Source organism: Bubalus bubalis, chromosome 3 (assembly GCF_019923935.1).
Source record: "Bubalus bubalis isolate 160015118507 breed Murrah chromosome 3, NDDB_SH_1, whole genome shotgun sequence".
Taxonomy (NCBI): Eukaryota; Metazoa; Chordata; class Mammalia; order Artiodactyla; family Bovidae; genus Bubalus; species Bubalus bubalis.
In genome coordinates, this window is record NC_059159.1 from 124,302,210 (window position 1) to 124,317,818 (window position 15,609).

General features: G+C 44.3%; 1 protein-coding gene across 2 annotated transcripts in view; it reads left to right on the forward strand.

The window, feature by feature from the left end:
- Positions 1 to 4,138: 4,138 nt before the first annotated feature.
- Positions 4,139 to 15,609, forward strand: part of LOC102407903 (stimulated by retinoic acid gene 6 protein-like) — a 43,724-nt gene continuing 32,253 nt past the window's right edge. The window contains exon 1 of one of the 2 annotated variants that reach the window (XR_006550002.1): positions 4,139 to 4,375. Coding sequence is in view for 1 of the 2 variants with exons in the window: in XM_044940064.1 (XP_044795999.1) it covers positions 4,356 to 4,375 (20 nt within the window). In the remaining variant the exon portion in view is untranslated. The remainder of the gene's footprint in view (positions 4,376 to 15,609) is intronic. The other variant, XM_044940064.1, reaches the window with a different exon arrangement.

Here is a 15,609-nt window from a genome sequence, read left to right on the forward strand (position 1 = left end):
AGCTGAGTGCCGAAGAATTGATGTTTTAGAACTGTGGTGCTGGATAAGACTCTTGAGAGTCCCCTGGACCGCAAGGAGATCCAACCAGGCCATCCTAAAGGAGATCAGTCCTGGGTGTTCATTGGAAGGACTGATGTTGAAGCTGAAACTCCAATACTTTGGCCACATCATGTGAAGAGTTGACTCATTGGAAAAGACTCTGATGCTGGGAGGGATTGGAGGCAAGAGGAGAAGGGGACGACAGAGGATGAGATGGCTGGATGGCATCATTGATTCGATGGACGTGAGTCTGAGTGAACTCAGGGAGTTGGTGATGGACAGGAAGGCCTGGCATGCTGCAATTCATGGGTCTCAAAGAGTTGGACACGACTGAGTGACTGAACTGACTGAACTGACTGACTTTAATGTGGTTGATAATTTTAATCACATCCTGCAAAGCACTGTTAAATTCAGGTGACTTTTTTCAGCTAGCCAGTATTTCTCTATGGATGACACAGTGCATAGATTCATATTCAGAAGGGAATTCTTTGACCTGAGACATGAAACCAGAAAGTCATCTGGTCATGGCAGCTACTTCATCTGTGCATATAACAACACAAAATGACCAATCCAGTTTTCCTGATATGTAATCATTCAAATAATGCTCAAAATTCTCCAAGCCAGGCTTCAACAGTACATGAACCATGAACTTCCAGATGTTCAAGCTGGTTTTAGAAAAGACAGAGAAACCAGAGATCAAATTGTCAACTTCTGTTGGATCATCAAAAAAGCAAGACAGTTCCAGAAAAACATCTACTTATGCTTTATTGACTATGCCAAAGCCTTTGACTATGTGGATCACCACAAACTGGAAAAGATGGGAATACCAGACCACCTGACCTGCCTCTTGAGAAATCTGTATGCAGATCAGGAAGCAACTGCTAGAACTGGACATGGAACAACAGACTGTTTCCAAATAGGAAAAGGAGTATGTCAAGGCTGTATATTGTCACCCTGCTTATTTAACTTATATGCAGAGTATATCATGAGAAACGCTGGGCTGGATGGTTGCTGGGAGAAATATCAATAACCTCAGATATGTAGATGACACCCCCTTATGGCAGAAAGCAAAGAAGTACTAAAGAGCCTCTTGATGAAAGTGAAAGAGGAGAGTGAAAAAGTTGGCTTAAAGCTCAACATTAAGAAAACTAAGATCATGGCATCTGGTCCCATCACCTCATGGCAAATAGATGGGGAAATAGTGAAAACAGTGACAGACTTTATTTTGGGGGGCTCCAAAATCACTGCAGATGGTGACTGCCACCATAAAATTAAAAGACACTTGTTCCTTGGAAGAAAAGTTATGACCAACCTAGACAGCATATTAAAAAGCAGAGATGTTACTTTGCTGACAAAGGTCTGTCTAGTCAAGGCTATGGTTTTTCCAGTAGTCATGTATGGATGTGAGAGTTAAACGATAAAGAAACCTCAGTGCTGAAGGATTGATGCTTTTGAACTATGGTGTTGGAGAAGACTCTTGAGAGTCCCTTGGACTGCAAGGTGATCCAACCAGTCAATCCTAAAGGAAATCAGTCCTGAATATTCATTGGAAGGACTCATGTTGAAGCTGAAACTCTAATTCTTTGGCCACCTGATGTGAAGTACTGACTCATTGGGAAAGACCCTGATGCTGGGAAAGATTGAAGGTGGGAGGAGAAGGGGACGACAGAGGATGAGATGGTTGGATGGCATCACAGAATGGACATGAGTTTGAGTAAACTCCGACAGTTGGTGATGGACAGGGAGGTCTGGCGTGCTGCAGTCCATGGGGTCACAAAGAGTCAGACACGACTGAGTAACTGAACTGAACTGAATCATTCAAAGACTTGAATAGTTCTGCAGCTGTGGTGTTGGTCAGCAACAGAAGTGCACATAATATAGCCTCAAGCACATCCTCAAAACAAGCACTGTTGCCTTGATGTCAACATTGGTAGACTCGTCAGTGTCAGCACTGTATGCCACAGTAACTCATTAATCCTTTCTAACAATTGAGCCTCAACATCCCCTGCTGTTTCCTCAATTCATCTAGTTATGGTGCCAGTTATGAAAGAGGAACATGTGCCACTATTTGAACTGCAGCCTCTCCTAAAAGCTCATGACAAATGTCCTTAGCAGCAGGCACGATGAACTCTTTAGCAAGAGTAAAGTGCTTCTTAGCTTTACCAATGAGGTTAGCCACTAAGAATGATGCTCTCAGTGCAGACACATTGGACGAAGTGATCGCCTTCAATAATTGTTTCTGTTCTTCATGTTCATGGGGTTTTTTTCTTTTAAAAGACTCCAAAGTCTTGTCTTTTAATGCAGGGTGCTTGGTCTCCATGTGGAATAGTTTTGAAGGTTTCAGGGCTTTGTTGTGTAGCCAGTTACCACATATTATACAAAGCAGGGTTGGAGAATGTGAATCACCTGTTGCAACAAACCCATAATTTAAGTTGGACTAGGTATTTTCTATTAAATGCAGTTTTCTTTTTGTTTGCCGTCTTAGAGGCTTCTGCTGTCTCATCATTGGGTTTTTCCCCAAGCTCTTTAGCAACATTTGTTTTTTCCTCATTTTGGCTAGGGTTAGTTTGCAGGCTTCAGAGAAGGCAATGGAAACCCACTCCAGTACTCTTGCCTGGAAAATCCCATGGACGGAGGAGCCTGGTAGGTTGCAGTCCATGGGGTCATGAAGAGTCGGACACGACTGAGTGGCTTCACTTTCACTTTTCACTTTCATGCATTGGAGAAGGAAATGGCAACCCACTCCAGTGTTCTTGCCTGGAGAATCCCAGGGATGGGGAGCCTGGTGAGCTGCTGTCTATGGGGTCTCACAGAGTCGGACACGACTGAAGTGACTTAGCAGCAGCAGCTTGCATGCTTACCAAAACTGTGACTGAGACAAGTGTTCAGTGCAGGAAAGAGGCATGGGTAGGAGTGGTAAATATAATAATGAGTGGGCCATGCACAAACTAAAATAAGTTGGATTCTGAGTTAAAGCCTGCCACCAGTTGCAACTTGTCACTTGCCACTGTCTGATAGGTTTTGATATGAGTCTGCAAGCAATTGATTTATTATGGTCTCGGTGCAGTCAAGCCTGTCTAATGATAATCTGTATTTGCAGCCACTCCCTAGTGCTAGCATTACCACCTCAGCTCCACCTCAGATCACTAGGTATTCAGGTCTCACAAGGAGTGCACAACCTAGATCCCTCACATGTCCACTTCACAGTAGGGTTTGCACTACTCTGAGAATCAGATGCCACTGCTCATCTGACAGGAGATGGAGCTCAGGCAGTAATGCAGGTGATGGGGAGTGCCTGTAAATACAGATGAAGCTTTGCTTGCTTGCCTGTTGCTCACCTCCTGCTGTGTGGCCCGGGTCCTAACAGGCCATGGCCCAGTATCGGTCTGTGACAAAGGCGTTGGGGACCCCTGGTATAGAGGACAGTTTCCTCTACATGGTGATTCAGGGACCTAGGCTCCTTCCCTGCCATTCTTTTCAGGCCTTTGAATCCTAAACCAGCAGGTGGGGAAGGAGAGGGTAGAAAAACACACTTGCTTCTTAACTGTCTTAGCCCAGAAGTAATGCACATCATTTCTGTTCGCATTCCATTGGTAGCCTTGGTCCCATGTTTGTTCCTAGATGCGGGGGTGGGCTGGGAAATATGCCCCTTGGTTGGGCAGGTCCTTGCCAGCAGCAGCTTCACTCAATGGCAAGGGAGTAGGAATTTCTGGTGGACAGCTAGCCCTGGTTCTGCTACAGGAGTAGGGTTCTGTTACAGGAGTAGGGTTCTGTTTTGAATTTGTCTCTAGCCCCTCCTCCCAGCAAATGGTCTTGTTTCCAGAGAGAATCTTGAAGGCAGTGGTCCTAATTTCCTAGTTTATTGCCTTGAGGCAGAGTAGGCAGAGTCCTACTTTATTGCCTGTAATAATTTTTACAGCTAGCTAAAGAGGCCTCAGCTGCTGAACAAAGCTTCAGTATCTCAAGGAGCCAGTGCCCACAGCCAGCAGGGACTAAAAAAGATTGCAGGAGTCTCAGAAAGAGAAAATAGGAGGGCAGTTCCTGATTCTGAATGAGAAAGCATGGGAAGGGTGGAAGAGCCAAAGAACAGCCAGTAGTGTTCCCAAACAAGGAAGGAGGCCACCACATACTGTCATTTCTCTGGTAAATATTTGACTATATGTTTGTTTTTCTCTGAGGAATTTTGGATGATGTGACATAAACTGGGCAGAACATCAGAATATCAGAAGCACTCAACAAGAGGCCAGAGAAGCCCAAAGAACAATTCAGAGAAGCAGATTGCTCACCAGGGTGGCAAGCAGTGCTTTTCCACCAAGATGTTTCCTCCAAATGCAAGGTGAGTTATCAGGGCCCAGCTTGAGACAAGTCATGCTGGACAACAGTGTTTTCCTGGCAACTGTCTTCTTTTTTAATTAAAAAAGTAATTTTTTACTTTTGTACAGTTGAAGTACAGTTGATGTACAACATTAGTTACAGTTTCACAGTGTAGTGATTCATAATTTTTAAAGGTTATACTCTATTTATAGTTATAGAATATAGACTATATTCCATGTGAAAGTGAAGTCACTCAGTCGTATCCGACTCTTTGTGACCCCATGGACTGTAGCCTACCAGGCTCCTCCGTCCATGGGCTTTTCCAGGCAAGAGTACTGGGGTGGGGTGCCATTTCCTTCTCCAGGGGATCTTCCTGACCCAGGGATCGAACCCAGGTCTCCTGCATTGCAGGCAGACGACTTACTGTCTGAGCTAGTAGGGAAGCCCTATATTCCCTATATTGTACAATATATCCTTGTAGTTTATTTTATGCATAATAGTTTGTACCTCTTAATTTCCTACCCCTGTTTTGCCTCTCCCCCCTTCCTTCTTGCCACTGCATGCATGCAGGCATCAAGTCATTTCAGTCATGTCCGACTCTTTGCAACCCTATGGACCACAGCCAGCTAGGCTCCTCTGTCAGTGGGATTCTCTAGGGAAGAATACCAGAGTGGGTTGCCACGCCCTTCTCCAGGGGATCTCCTCCACCCCGGGATCAAAGCCACATCTTTTATTTCTCCTGCATTGGCAGACAGGTTCTTTATGACTAGTGCCACATGTGAAGCCCTCCCTCTCACCACTGGTAACCACTAATTTGTTCTCTATATCTATGGGTCTGGCTTTTTGTTGCTGTTGTTGGTATATTAACTAGTTTGTTGTATTTTTTAGATTCTACGTATACAGGATATCAATTGATATTTGTCTTTCTCTGTCTGACTTATTTCACTTAGCATAATTTCCAAGTCCATCCATATTGTTGCAACTGGCAAACATTTTGTCCTTTTTGTGGCTGAAAAGGATATCTTCTTTATCCATTCATCTGATGATGGACACTTGAGTTGCTTCATGTCTTGGCTGTTGTGAATAGTACTGCTACAAACGTTGTGGTGCATGTATCTTTTCAACTTAGTGTGTTTGTTGTTTTCAGATATGTACCCAAAAGTGGAATTTCAAAAGTGAAATTTCAGATATGTACCCAAAAGTGGAATTTCAAAAGTGAAATTTCAGATATGTACCCAAAAGTGGAATTGCTAGGTCATATGGTAGTCTATTTTTAGTTTTTTGAGAAACCTGGTGACTGTCTTTGTTATTGGTGATTCATGGAACCGGGAAGAAGGCATGCTTTATGTAATTTGGCAGGGAGCCCTGAGCAGAGAACCACAGGTAGGTTCTTGGGTCAGTGAACAGATTTCAGTTTGTCTTCATTCTGAAGTTACAGAATGGGAAGATCCCAGAGGATCTGGGTTTGGAACCTGGCTCTGTAGTTTCTAGTAGATCTTCAAGCCTCAGTTTCCTCATCTGTTAATCAGTTCCTCACTTATTAACCCCTGTCCTAACCCACAGCTTTGTGAAGATCATATGAGAAAATAATATGAAAGGCATTTGAGAGCTGTAAAGTCATGTCTAGACGTCATGAATTAAGAATTCTCACTCAAACATTTAAACTTAAACATTTCATCTTCAGTTCAGTTCAGTCTCTCAGTCGTGTCCGACTCTTTGCGACCTCATGAATTGCAGCATGACAGGCCTCCCTGTCCATCACCCACTCCCGGAGTTCACCCAAACTCACGTACATCGAGTCGGTGATGCCATCCAGCCATCTCATCCTCTGTCGTCCCCTTCTCCTCCTGCCCCCACTCCCTCCCAGCATCAGGGTCTTTTCCAATGAGTCAACTCTTCACATGAGGTGGCCAAAGTACTGGAGTTTCAGCTTTAGCATCATTTCTTCCAAAGAACATCCAGGACTGATCTCCTTTAGAATGGACTGGTTTGATCTCCTTGCAGTCCAAGGGACTCTCAAGAGTCTTCTCCAACACCACAGTTCAAAAGCATCAAACATTTCATCTTAAATGATTCTAAAACTAAAAAGACTACTCAAAAAGTAGAACCATTGCTTCCTGGTATGAGGGGATTCTCCGTTTAGATTGTTGCAAGATGTTATTGTGGGGAAGGAAAAAATAATATTTCCTCTATTCTTCTAGGTTCTTGACAAAGATACTCCTATAATAAAAAAAGATTAACAGGAGATAAACAAAAATTCAATAACATGTATACCTTCTGTATGGGATCCCCAGGTGGTGCTAGTGGTAAAGAACCTGCCAGCTGATGCAGGAGATGTAAAAGGCACAAGTTTGATTACTGGGTTAGGGAGATCTCCTGGAGGAGGGCATGGTAACCCACTCCAGGATTCTTGCCTGGAGAATCCCATGGACAGAGGAGCCCGGCAGGCTAGAGTCCCTAGAGTCGCACAGAGTTGGACACAACTGGAGCAACTTAGCACACATGCACGTGTATACCTCCTGAATACGTGGGAGATACCTAGGAAAACTGAGTTAACTCTCCCAAATGACTGAAGTTGTCACCCTAAATACCATCTTCAGCTAAAGACAAAAAAAGATGTTAGGGTGAGGAGTCAGTTATTAGGAAAAGCACAGTAAACAAGGGTAAGGTTATGAAAGAAATAAAAATGAATGGTGCTTTTTAGGACAGTTAAGAATGGAAGGGAGCAAAAAAAAGGGGGGGGGGGCTTTGTCTTCTTCAATCACCCATTTTTCGCATGGTAACTCTGCTTGAACTTGCCAAACATGGGTGAAAACACTTCTATACACTCTCTCCAAAAAGGGGGTAGCTACCAGATGCAGACCATTCTTCTCTGAACAGTAAGCTCCAATTGAAGGGGTAAGGTCAAGGCAAAGGAGAATAAACAGAGATCTGGACACCCAGAGGAGGAAACAGGGAGGCCCTGGGAGAAGATGGAACAAAGAACCAGGCCAGAGACAAAAGGCCAATCAATAGCTCATCTTAAAGTTATCACATGTGTTTGAGTCCCACCAAGAACAAGTGATAGTCTCCCTCTGACTGGTGTTCTCTGAGGATCCAGTGAGACCTTGGTGATGAGGGTTCTTTATAAACTGTAAAGCTCTGTTATTTACTACAGTGCCCTGCTCAAGACAGGAAAATTCTTGCAGTCCTTCTGCCCTGGGAAAGAGCTCTGTTCCCAACTTGGCTCAGCCGATTTTGTCCCTCTGAGTCAGTTGACCAGCTGCTTAAACAGTGGAGCCAAGACACCCAGCCAGGAGTCCAGCTCCTTGGTTCTGTGGCTCCTGTGTCTTTTGATAATGTCAGACCCCACATCCAGGAGGGACCCCAGAGTCTGCTGGGGGCCAGGCTACTGCTTGGAATACTCCACTCCCACCTCATGAAACAGCATCTGTGGCAGGTATTCGTAGGGAAGGTGGAAGCAGGCCTGAGGCCTAGCAAGCATGGTACTTCTCAGTTAACAAATCACCATTCCTATCCATTTTCTAAGGATCTAGGAAAGCGCTGGCATCCCATCCATTCTACAGATAAAGCAACCAAGGATTCAGCAGGAGAAATGATTCACCCCAGCTCATGAGGTTTCTAACTCCAAATCCCAGGCTTTTCCTCTGGGTAGATCTGAGGACTCACACGTGCATGAAAACAGCCCATATTCACCCGCTGATGGAGGTTACCAACCAGAGCTGATCATTCCCAGCTGTACATGCGTGCGTGTTCAGTCACTTCAGTCGTGTCTTACTATTTGCTACCCCATGGACTGTAGCCCGTCAGGCTCCTCTGTCCATGGGATTCTCTAGGCAAGAAGACAGGAGTGGGTTGCCATGCCCTCCTCCAAGGGATCTTCCTGACCTAGGAATCGAACCCGAATCTCTTGCATCTCCTGCATTGCAGGCAGATTCTTTACCTACTAAGTCACCTGGGAAGCCTCATCCTAGCTGTACAGCAAGGTCCAGATGAGTAGTCCAGGGAGTAGTCATGGCAAAGGAGAAAAAACCGATTTGGACACTCAGAGAAGACAGACAGCGGCCCTGGGGAAAAAATGGAATCAAAACAGGGTATCAGTGTGTCTCTCATTGTAGAACTTCCCCTGATTCTCAGAGAGTCACTGAAAGCTAGAGACAGGGACAGAGCAGCAGGCAATGGAGAGAGAAACAGGCAGAAGGGCACATGGGACTGACTTTCTGGGGAAGCTGTCAGAGGCAAGCCTGAGGGGGATGCAGACTCTGCCGCTCACTGGCTGGGAAGCCTGGATGTGTTTCCTTACCTTCTGCTGCTTCCATTTTCTCATAGGTGAAATGGGGTGATGATAGTACCTCTCACAGGGCTATCATGAGGCTGAAATTAGTTAATAAAAGCATATCCTTGAGGAATAGCTTGACATACTGTAGGCCCTTGAGAAAGGTTGATTTTCCATCTATCCATTTAGGAAGCATTAGTGGGCACCAGGGTTTCGCTGGTGGCTCAGACAGTAAAGAATCTGCCTGCAACTTGGGAGACCTGGGTTTGATCCCTTGACTGGGTTTGATCCCTTGGAGGAAGGCATGGCAACCCATTCCAGTATTCTTGCCTGGAGAATCCCATGGAAAGAGGAGCCTGGTGGGCTACAGTCCATGCGGTTGAAAAGAGTCGGACACGACTGAATGACTAAGAATAGTGGGCACCTGTCATTGCCACATGCTGGGTCAGGAGCGAGCACATGAGAAGAATGAGGAAGGTCCCTGCCCCTAGGGAGCACCTCCTCTAGTGGGGGACACAGATGTATGAAGACTTTTCCACAAAGTGGGCTCCCTGCTGTGATTGTGCACTGAGTCCCACGCAGTCCAACTATCTCAGTTTACAAGTAACCAAACTGAGACCCTGGGCTCATCTAAGACTAGGAAGCCACAGCACTTTTAGGAGCAGGGCTGGGTGGGCTCAAAGTGGTATTTCCTGGCCAGGTGCCTTTGCATGAGGGCCTCAGAGGAGGCTGGCGGCTCTGGAGGACAGAGGGGCCATTCTGGGCAAGATTGCTGTGTTCTGCCCGCCCTGTCCCCCACAGCCTGTAGCGTGGAGCGGGACATTGATCACGAGGCCAGGTGTGCAGAGCACTCAGGCTACTAGTTAACCAGGTGAAGGACTTCAGTCCACTGTGTGATCAGGAACCCAGGGCAGGAGAGTTCCAGACACTCCCTCACCTAGCAGGAGGCCAGGGACACCAGGTCAGCTGCCCATGGATTGGAGCTGAGGGGGCACTCAGTCTGGAGAGGGCTGACCCCAGATGCTCTGAGGACAGAGGAGCAGATGGGGTCTGGCATATGAGGAGGTAGAAACAGCCAGTGAGAGTCCCTCTCCAACCCAAGAAAGAAAACTTTTCTTTGGTCCAAAAGCAAGGAATTGTACTGATAGAATAGATTATCACACACAATTTACAAATAACAAATATACAATGATCTTTCTTGCAAACTGCACAGACCCAATTCAATCTCACAGAATGCTTTCATTGATTTTTGCCAGGACTCTTGTATATGTAGTCAACCTGCCATTGACCCATGAGTTTATTTCCGACATGAGTGTTGGTTGATATATTTATTGACATTAATGAGTAAGACAAATGTGCAACAGTGGAAACAAGGTGTGAGTCAGAATTTCATTTTCCAGAAACTCTTTTTTGGATGAATGAGATAAGAATTTTAAATTCTAGAAGAATACTTCCATTTTTTTTTTTTTTGCTATTCATAATGTAATGGCTACAAACATGTTTAAATTTAATCTGCCTTGTTAACATTTTCTCTGTCACTTTCTAGACAGTCTCAGAACATAAATCAGAGCCTGATTTATAGTGCTCCCCCATCTCCCTGGTATAAATACTCCCAGCCTGGCTGATTTCAAGCTAATGATGTGATGTCTCTGAATGGAGGTGTGAAGGGAGGCACGGGAGTAGCACAATCCATAACGTAGAGTTTTCATCCTGCTCATATAACAGATGTAGATAACCTCCAGAGATAAATCACAGCAAAAGGTAGCAAAGTAATTAGGAAGTGATGGCTTTTCAGGCTTTACTATCCTTTTTAATAATTTATTTAATTATGCATTTGTATATTTTAATTTTTACCAGGGTGGTGTTTACAAACTGGCTTGCAAAATTCCTGATAATGTGACAGTCCTAAGCTGATACAAGCCATCTTGAGCATACTATCACATCTGCCTCCAGCTCCAGGCAGGACTAGGAGGAGACTGTGTGTTAGGGGATTGAAGGGAGTCACAGAGGTGGGGCTGGACTGACCCCAGAGACCCTGGCACACAGGCCGCCTCATTGCTGGAGCCATCACATGGACAGGCATGCTTATGCACACACACGCACACACACACACACACACACACACACACACACAAACACACTGCACACACCTCTTCCTCCTTCTCAACCCTTCTCTGCTCTCAGCAGAACCACTTCCCTTTTTTCTGCCCCCAGGATGGCCGGTGCCACACTCACAGAGCACCTTGAGCTGGACTTGAAATAACCTGGGCTTTGTGACGTTTTCTGCTCACTGGCCCTCTTTGGGCCTCAACTTCCTGAGGGAAGTCCCCATGGAATTTAACAAACATGCCCTAATCCTGTCTGTGCCAGGTGCTGGGCTGGATTTAGGATCAGAGATGAGTCAGCCGCAGCCCAGAAGGTCAGCGAACTCTTGGAGCTCTGAGGAGCCACGTGAGCTGGCAGCGGGGGCTGGGAGGATGGTGTCATACAGCGGTGCCTGGCTCCCAGCCTCGCCTCCTCCTGGGCCAGTTAGGAAACCTCTCCAGTTCCTCATTTTGAAAAGGAGTTATTACAATCTGCTTAATGGTATGGACCTAACAGAAGAAGATATTATGAAGAGATGGCAAGAATACACAGAAGAACTGTACAAAAAAGATCTTCATGACCAAGATAATCACAATGGTGTGATCACTCACCTAGAGCCAGACATCCTGGAATGTGAAGTCAAGTGGGCCTTAGAAAGAATCACTATGAACAAAGCTAGTGGAGGTGATAGAATTCCAGTGGAGCTATTCCAAAATCTGAAAGATGATGCTGTGAAAGTGCTGCACTCAATATGCCAGCAAACTTGGAAAACTCAGCAGTGGCCACAGGACTGGAAGAGGTCAGTTTTCATTCCAATCCCAAAGAAAGGCAATTCCAAAGAATGCTCAAACTACCGCACAATTGCACGCTAGTAAAGTAATGCTCAAAATTCTCCAAGCCAGGCTTTAGCAATATGTGAACTGTGAACTTCCTGATGTTCAAGTTGGTTTTAGAAAAGGCAGAGGAACCAGAAATCAAATTGCCAACATCTGCTGGATCATGGAAAAAGCAAGACAGTTCCAGAAAAGCATCTATTTCTGCTTTATTGACTATGCCAAGCCTTTGACTGTGTGGATCACAATAAACTGTGGAAAATTCTGAAAGAGATGGGAATACCAGACCTGATCTGCCTCTTGAGAAATTTGTATGCAGGTCAGGAAGCAACAGTTTGAACTGGACATGGAACAACAGACTGGTTCCAAATAGGAAAAGGAGTTCGTCAAGGCTGTATATTGTCACCCTGCTTATTTAACTTCTATGCAGAGTACATCATGAGAAACGCTGGGCTGGAAGAAACACAAGCTGGAATCAAGATTGCCAGGAGAAATATCAATAACCTCAGATATGCAGATGACACCACCCTTATGGTAGAAAGTGAAGAGGAACTCAAAAGCCTCTTGATGAAAGTGAAAGTGGAGAGTGAAACAGTTGGCTTAAAGCTCAACATTCAGAAAACGAAGATCATGGCATCCGGTCCCACCACTTCATGGGAAATAGGTGGGGAAACAGTGGAAACAGTGTCAGACTTTATTTTTCTGGGCTCCAAAATCACTGCAGATGGTGAGGGCAGCCATGAAATTAAAAGACGCTTACTCCTTGGAAGGAAAGTTATGACCAACCTAGATAGCATATTCAAAAGCAGAGACATTATTTTGCCAACAAAGGTTCGTCTAGTCAAGGCTATGGTTTTTCCTGTGGTCATGTATGGATGTGAGAGTTGGTCTGTGAACAAGGCTGAGTGCCGAAGAATTGATGCTTTTGAACTGTGGTGTTGGAGAAGACTCTTGAGAGTCCCTTGGACTGCAAGGAGATCCAACTAGTCCATTCTGAAGGAGATCAGCCCTGGGATTTCTTTGGAAGGAATGATGCTAAAGCTGAAACTCCAGTACTTTGGCCACCTCATGCGAAGAGTTGACTCATTGGAAAAGACTCTGATGCTGGGAGGGATTGGGGGCAGGAGGAGAAGGGGACGACAGAGGATGAGATGGCTGGATGGCATCGCTGACTCGATGGACATGAGTCTCAGTGAACTCCGGGAGTTGGTGATGGACAGGGAGGCCTGGGATGCTGCGATTCATGGGGTTGCAAAGAGTCGGACACGACTGAGCGACTGATCTGATCTGACTTGTAAAGACTACTTAAGATAACATAAAATAGCAGAATTCCTAAGGAGATAGTGATACATGATAAAGTGACATCAATCGATAAAAGCTATTGTCATATGTTTGATGACCTTAGAGTGATAACATTAGGACCAAAGGAAGCAGGACTGTGGGGCACAGAGACACCGTACTGCCCCCAGCAGGCGATCAGCACAGGAGCGTCAGAGAAAGAAGTTAGGAATGCAGATGACCTGTGCGCTAGATGTACCAGTCCTGTGTCATTGCTTGGACTCATCCTCATTACTTTTAATTTTCAATCTTTATTTTTTATTTATTAAACAATTTTTAAATTTTCTATCTTTTTAATTAATGAAAGATTTATAATTAATACCCCATCATAGAACAAATCTTGCATATTTTCACTTTATGCTGATTCTTGGGCAACTTCCCTTCAGAATGGTGTTTTATTGCTCTGGGACCTGAGCAAAAAACCTCCAGTCTTTTCCTTGATTACAAAACCCAGTCATTCATTCAGTGTATGTTCATTGCTGTCTACTTTGTGTTAAGCACTGTTCTAAGCAGTTGCCAAGCACTACATCTATGCAGTACCCTTGGAAAATTCAGGAAAATCACTTTTAAAAAGTAGAATGGACTCAAATCCCACTACACAGAGATAACCACACTTCACAACTTGGGATCATGTTGTTTTATACTATGTTTCCCTTAACAATATATCACAAACACAGTTCCAAGCTGTCATCTGTGGAAATTAGATTTTCTACACTTGGGGGTGCTGTTTTGTGGCTCACCCCTCAACAGATCTGCCCCAACAGCCCTGGACCCATTAGGAAATAGTGTGAGTCTCAGAGACCAAGAAGGGGGTCTCAGTGGCCTTCTAACTTGGGTTGACCCCAAGTCAAGGTCACCTGTTCATGCTGGAGGGGACGCATAGATAGAGCCCTTATTTAGAGAGCTCCACTCTCTACTGTCTCTGAGCTCACCTGCTTCTAGCCACTGCCAGACTAACTCTCGTCTCAGCCCTCCAAGCAGGAGACAGGTCCAGCAGTGAATATGTGCAGGCAGAGTCACCCCACAGAAAGAGATGTGTGGGTCTGTATATTCTGACATGAGAAATTGCCCTTCTTTAATAAAAATCTTTTCCTTTCTTTTATTGATTAAATGAAGAAATCAATCAAATCAGACAACTTAGGTCTGGTCCCATTTTTGCTTGAAACTACAGGTTACAAAAACATAATTATGGAAGGGAAAAGGGCTTGTATTCGTACTTTTTACATTTGTAAATATTCTGAATATTTTACAATAAGCATATATTACATTTAAAATGTTAAGAACACATAGGAGGGAGGGGGGGAGGAAGAATGAAATTTTTAGCATTCTAATACATGTCCCCAGTCATCTCTCTGATTATTTCCTTAGTGTATATTTTTTAGAATTAGAATTCCGAGAAGTGGAATTGCTGTATTTTAACAGCTCTCGGTATATACTGCAAAATTAATCCACAGAATGGCTGTATCTCCTTGCACTTTGATTACCAGTAAATGAATACCAACTTGTCTTGACCTTCAGTAATTCTGAGTAGTATTGTCAATAACTCCCACTTTAATAGATAAGACAGGGTCTTCTCTGGAGGTCCAGTGTTGTCCTAATGGTCCGGAAGCGAGTGACGAGAATGAAGACAGAACACAAAATCTGGTGCAATGGGTCAGGGGGCCTGCAGCCTCTATTGGACTGAGGTGCAGAGTCCACTCTGAGTCCAGCTTTTATTCCGAATTGCAGACTACAAGACTTTTTTATCTTATCTTTCCCAAGACACTACACCGACAGTCCAGATCCCCTTGTTTTTCCCCAGGCCTCTCACTTTTGGGCTAGTCTCGGAAACAATTAGCAAGTGCGTAGGCAGCGTTCATGCCTGATGCTGACCCGAAGTTACAAGGTCCATGCTTTCATGATCCCAGTCATACTCCCTTCTGGGTCTGGCCTTGGGGGGTTGTAACAAGGAGATTATTCTTGAGAAAACCATGAAAGATTATCATTAACAGAATTTCTTTTATTTATATATATATATATATATATATATATATATATATTTACAATTTCTTAATATATGCTGTTTTTCCAGGTGCTATTTCTGTGGAATTTCTCAAGGCTGTGAAAGTACATTGTTAGGAATTCCCAGTACATCTTCCCTGCTTTTGTTTTTTCAGGAGTAGATACACCGTCTGAGCATAGTCCAAATCTTTTTCTTCATCAATTCTCGTGCATCTGAGGACTAGACACAAAACAGTTCAAGACATACATCCTGATATTATAGTACCAAGCAAGTCTCCTCCTAAAGTTCTAATCCACATCATGGGGTTAAGTTTATGTAAGCTTTCCTCAATTTCTTCAAATAAATCAGTTTCTGGGAGTAATTGTAAGTGAGCATTCTGCATATTAGAAATAGTAGCCATAATCGGGAAATATCTAAGGATAAATTATTACGAACATGTCTTCTCAAATGTTTAAATGATTGATCCCAAGTATATTCACTTTGGTTATATTTGTGAGGTGTGACACAAAATGAAGAGATATTCCAATCACACTTAAGATGAAGTTGCGATTTAAAATTTTGTACTTCGTCCCCTAGTAGGAGAACTGCATTTTCTAAATCAATCAATCGTTCATTAATTTCTTGGTCTATGTGGGTTTGACTCCCCAGGCAGAACTTGCATCTTGGTGCCACTGCTGTGTACAAATGTAGTCGCTGTCTCGTCTGATGCAATCCACTCCAGC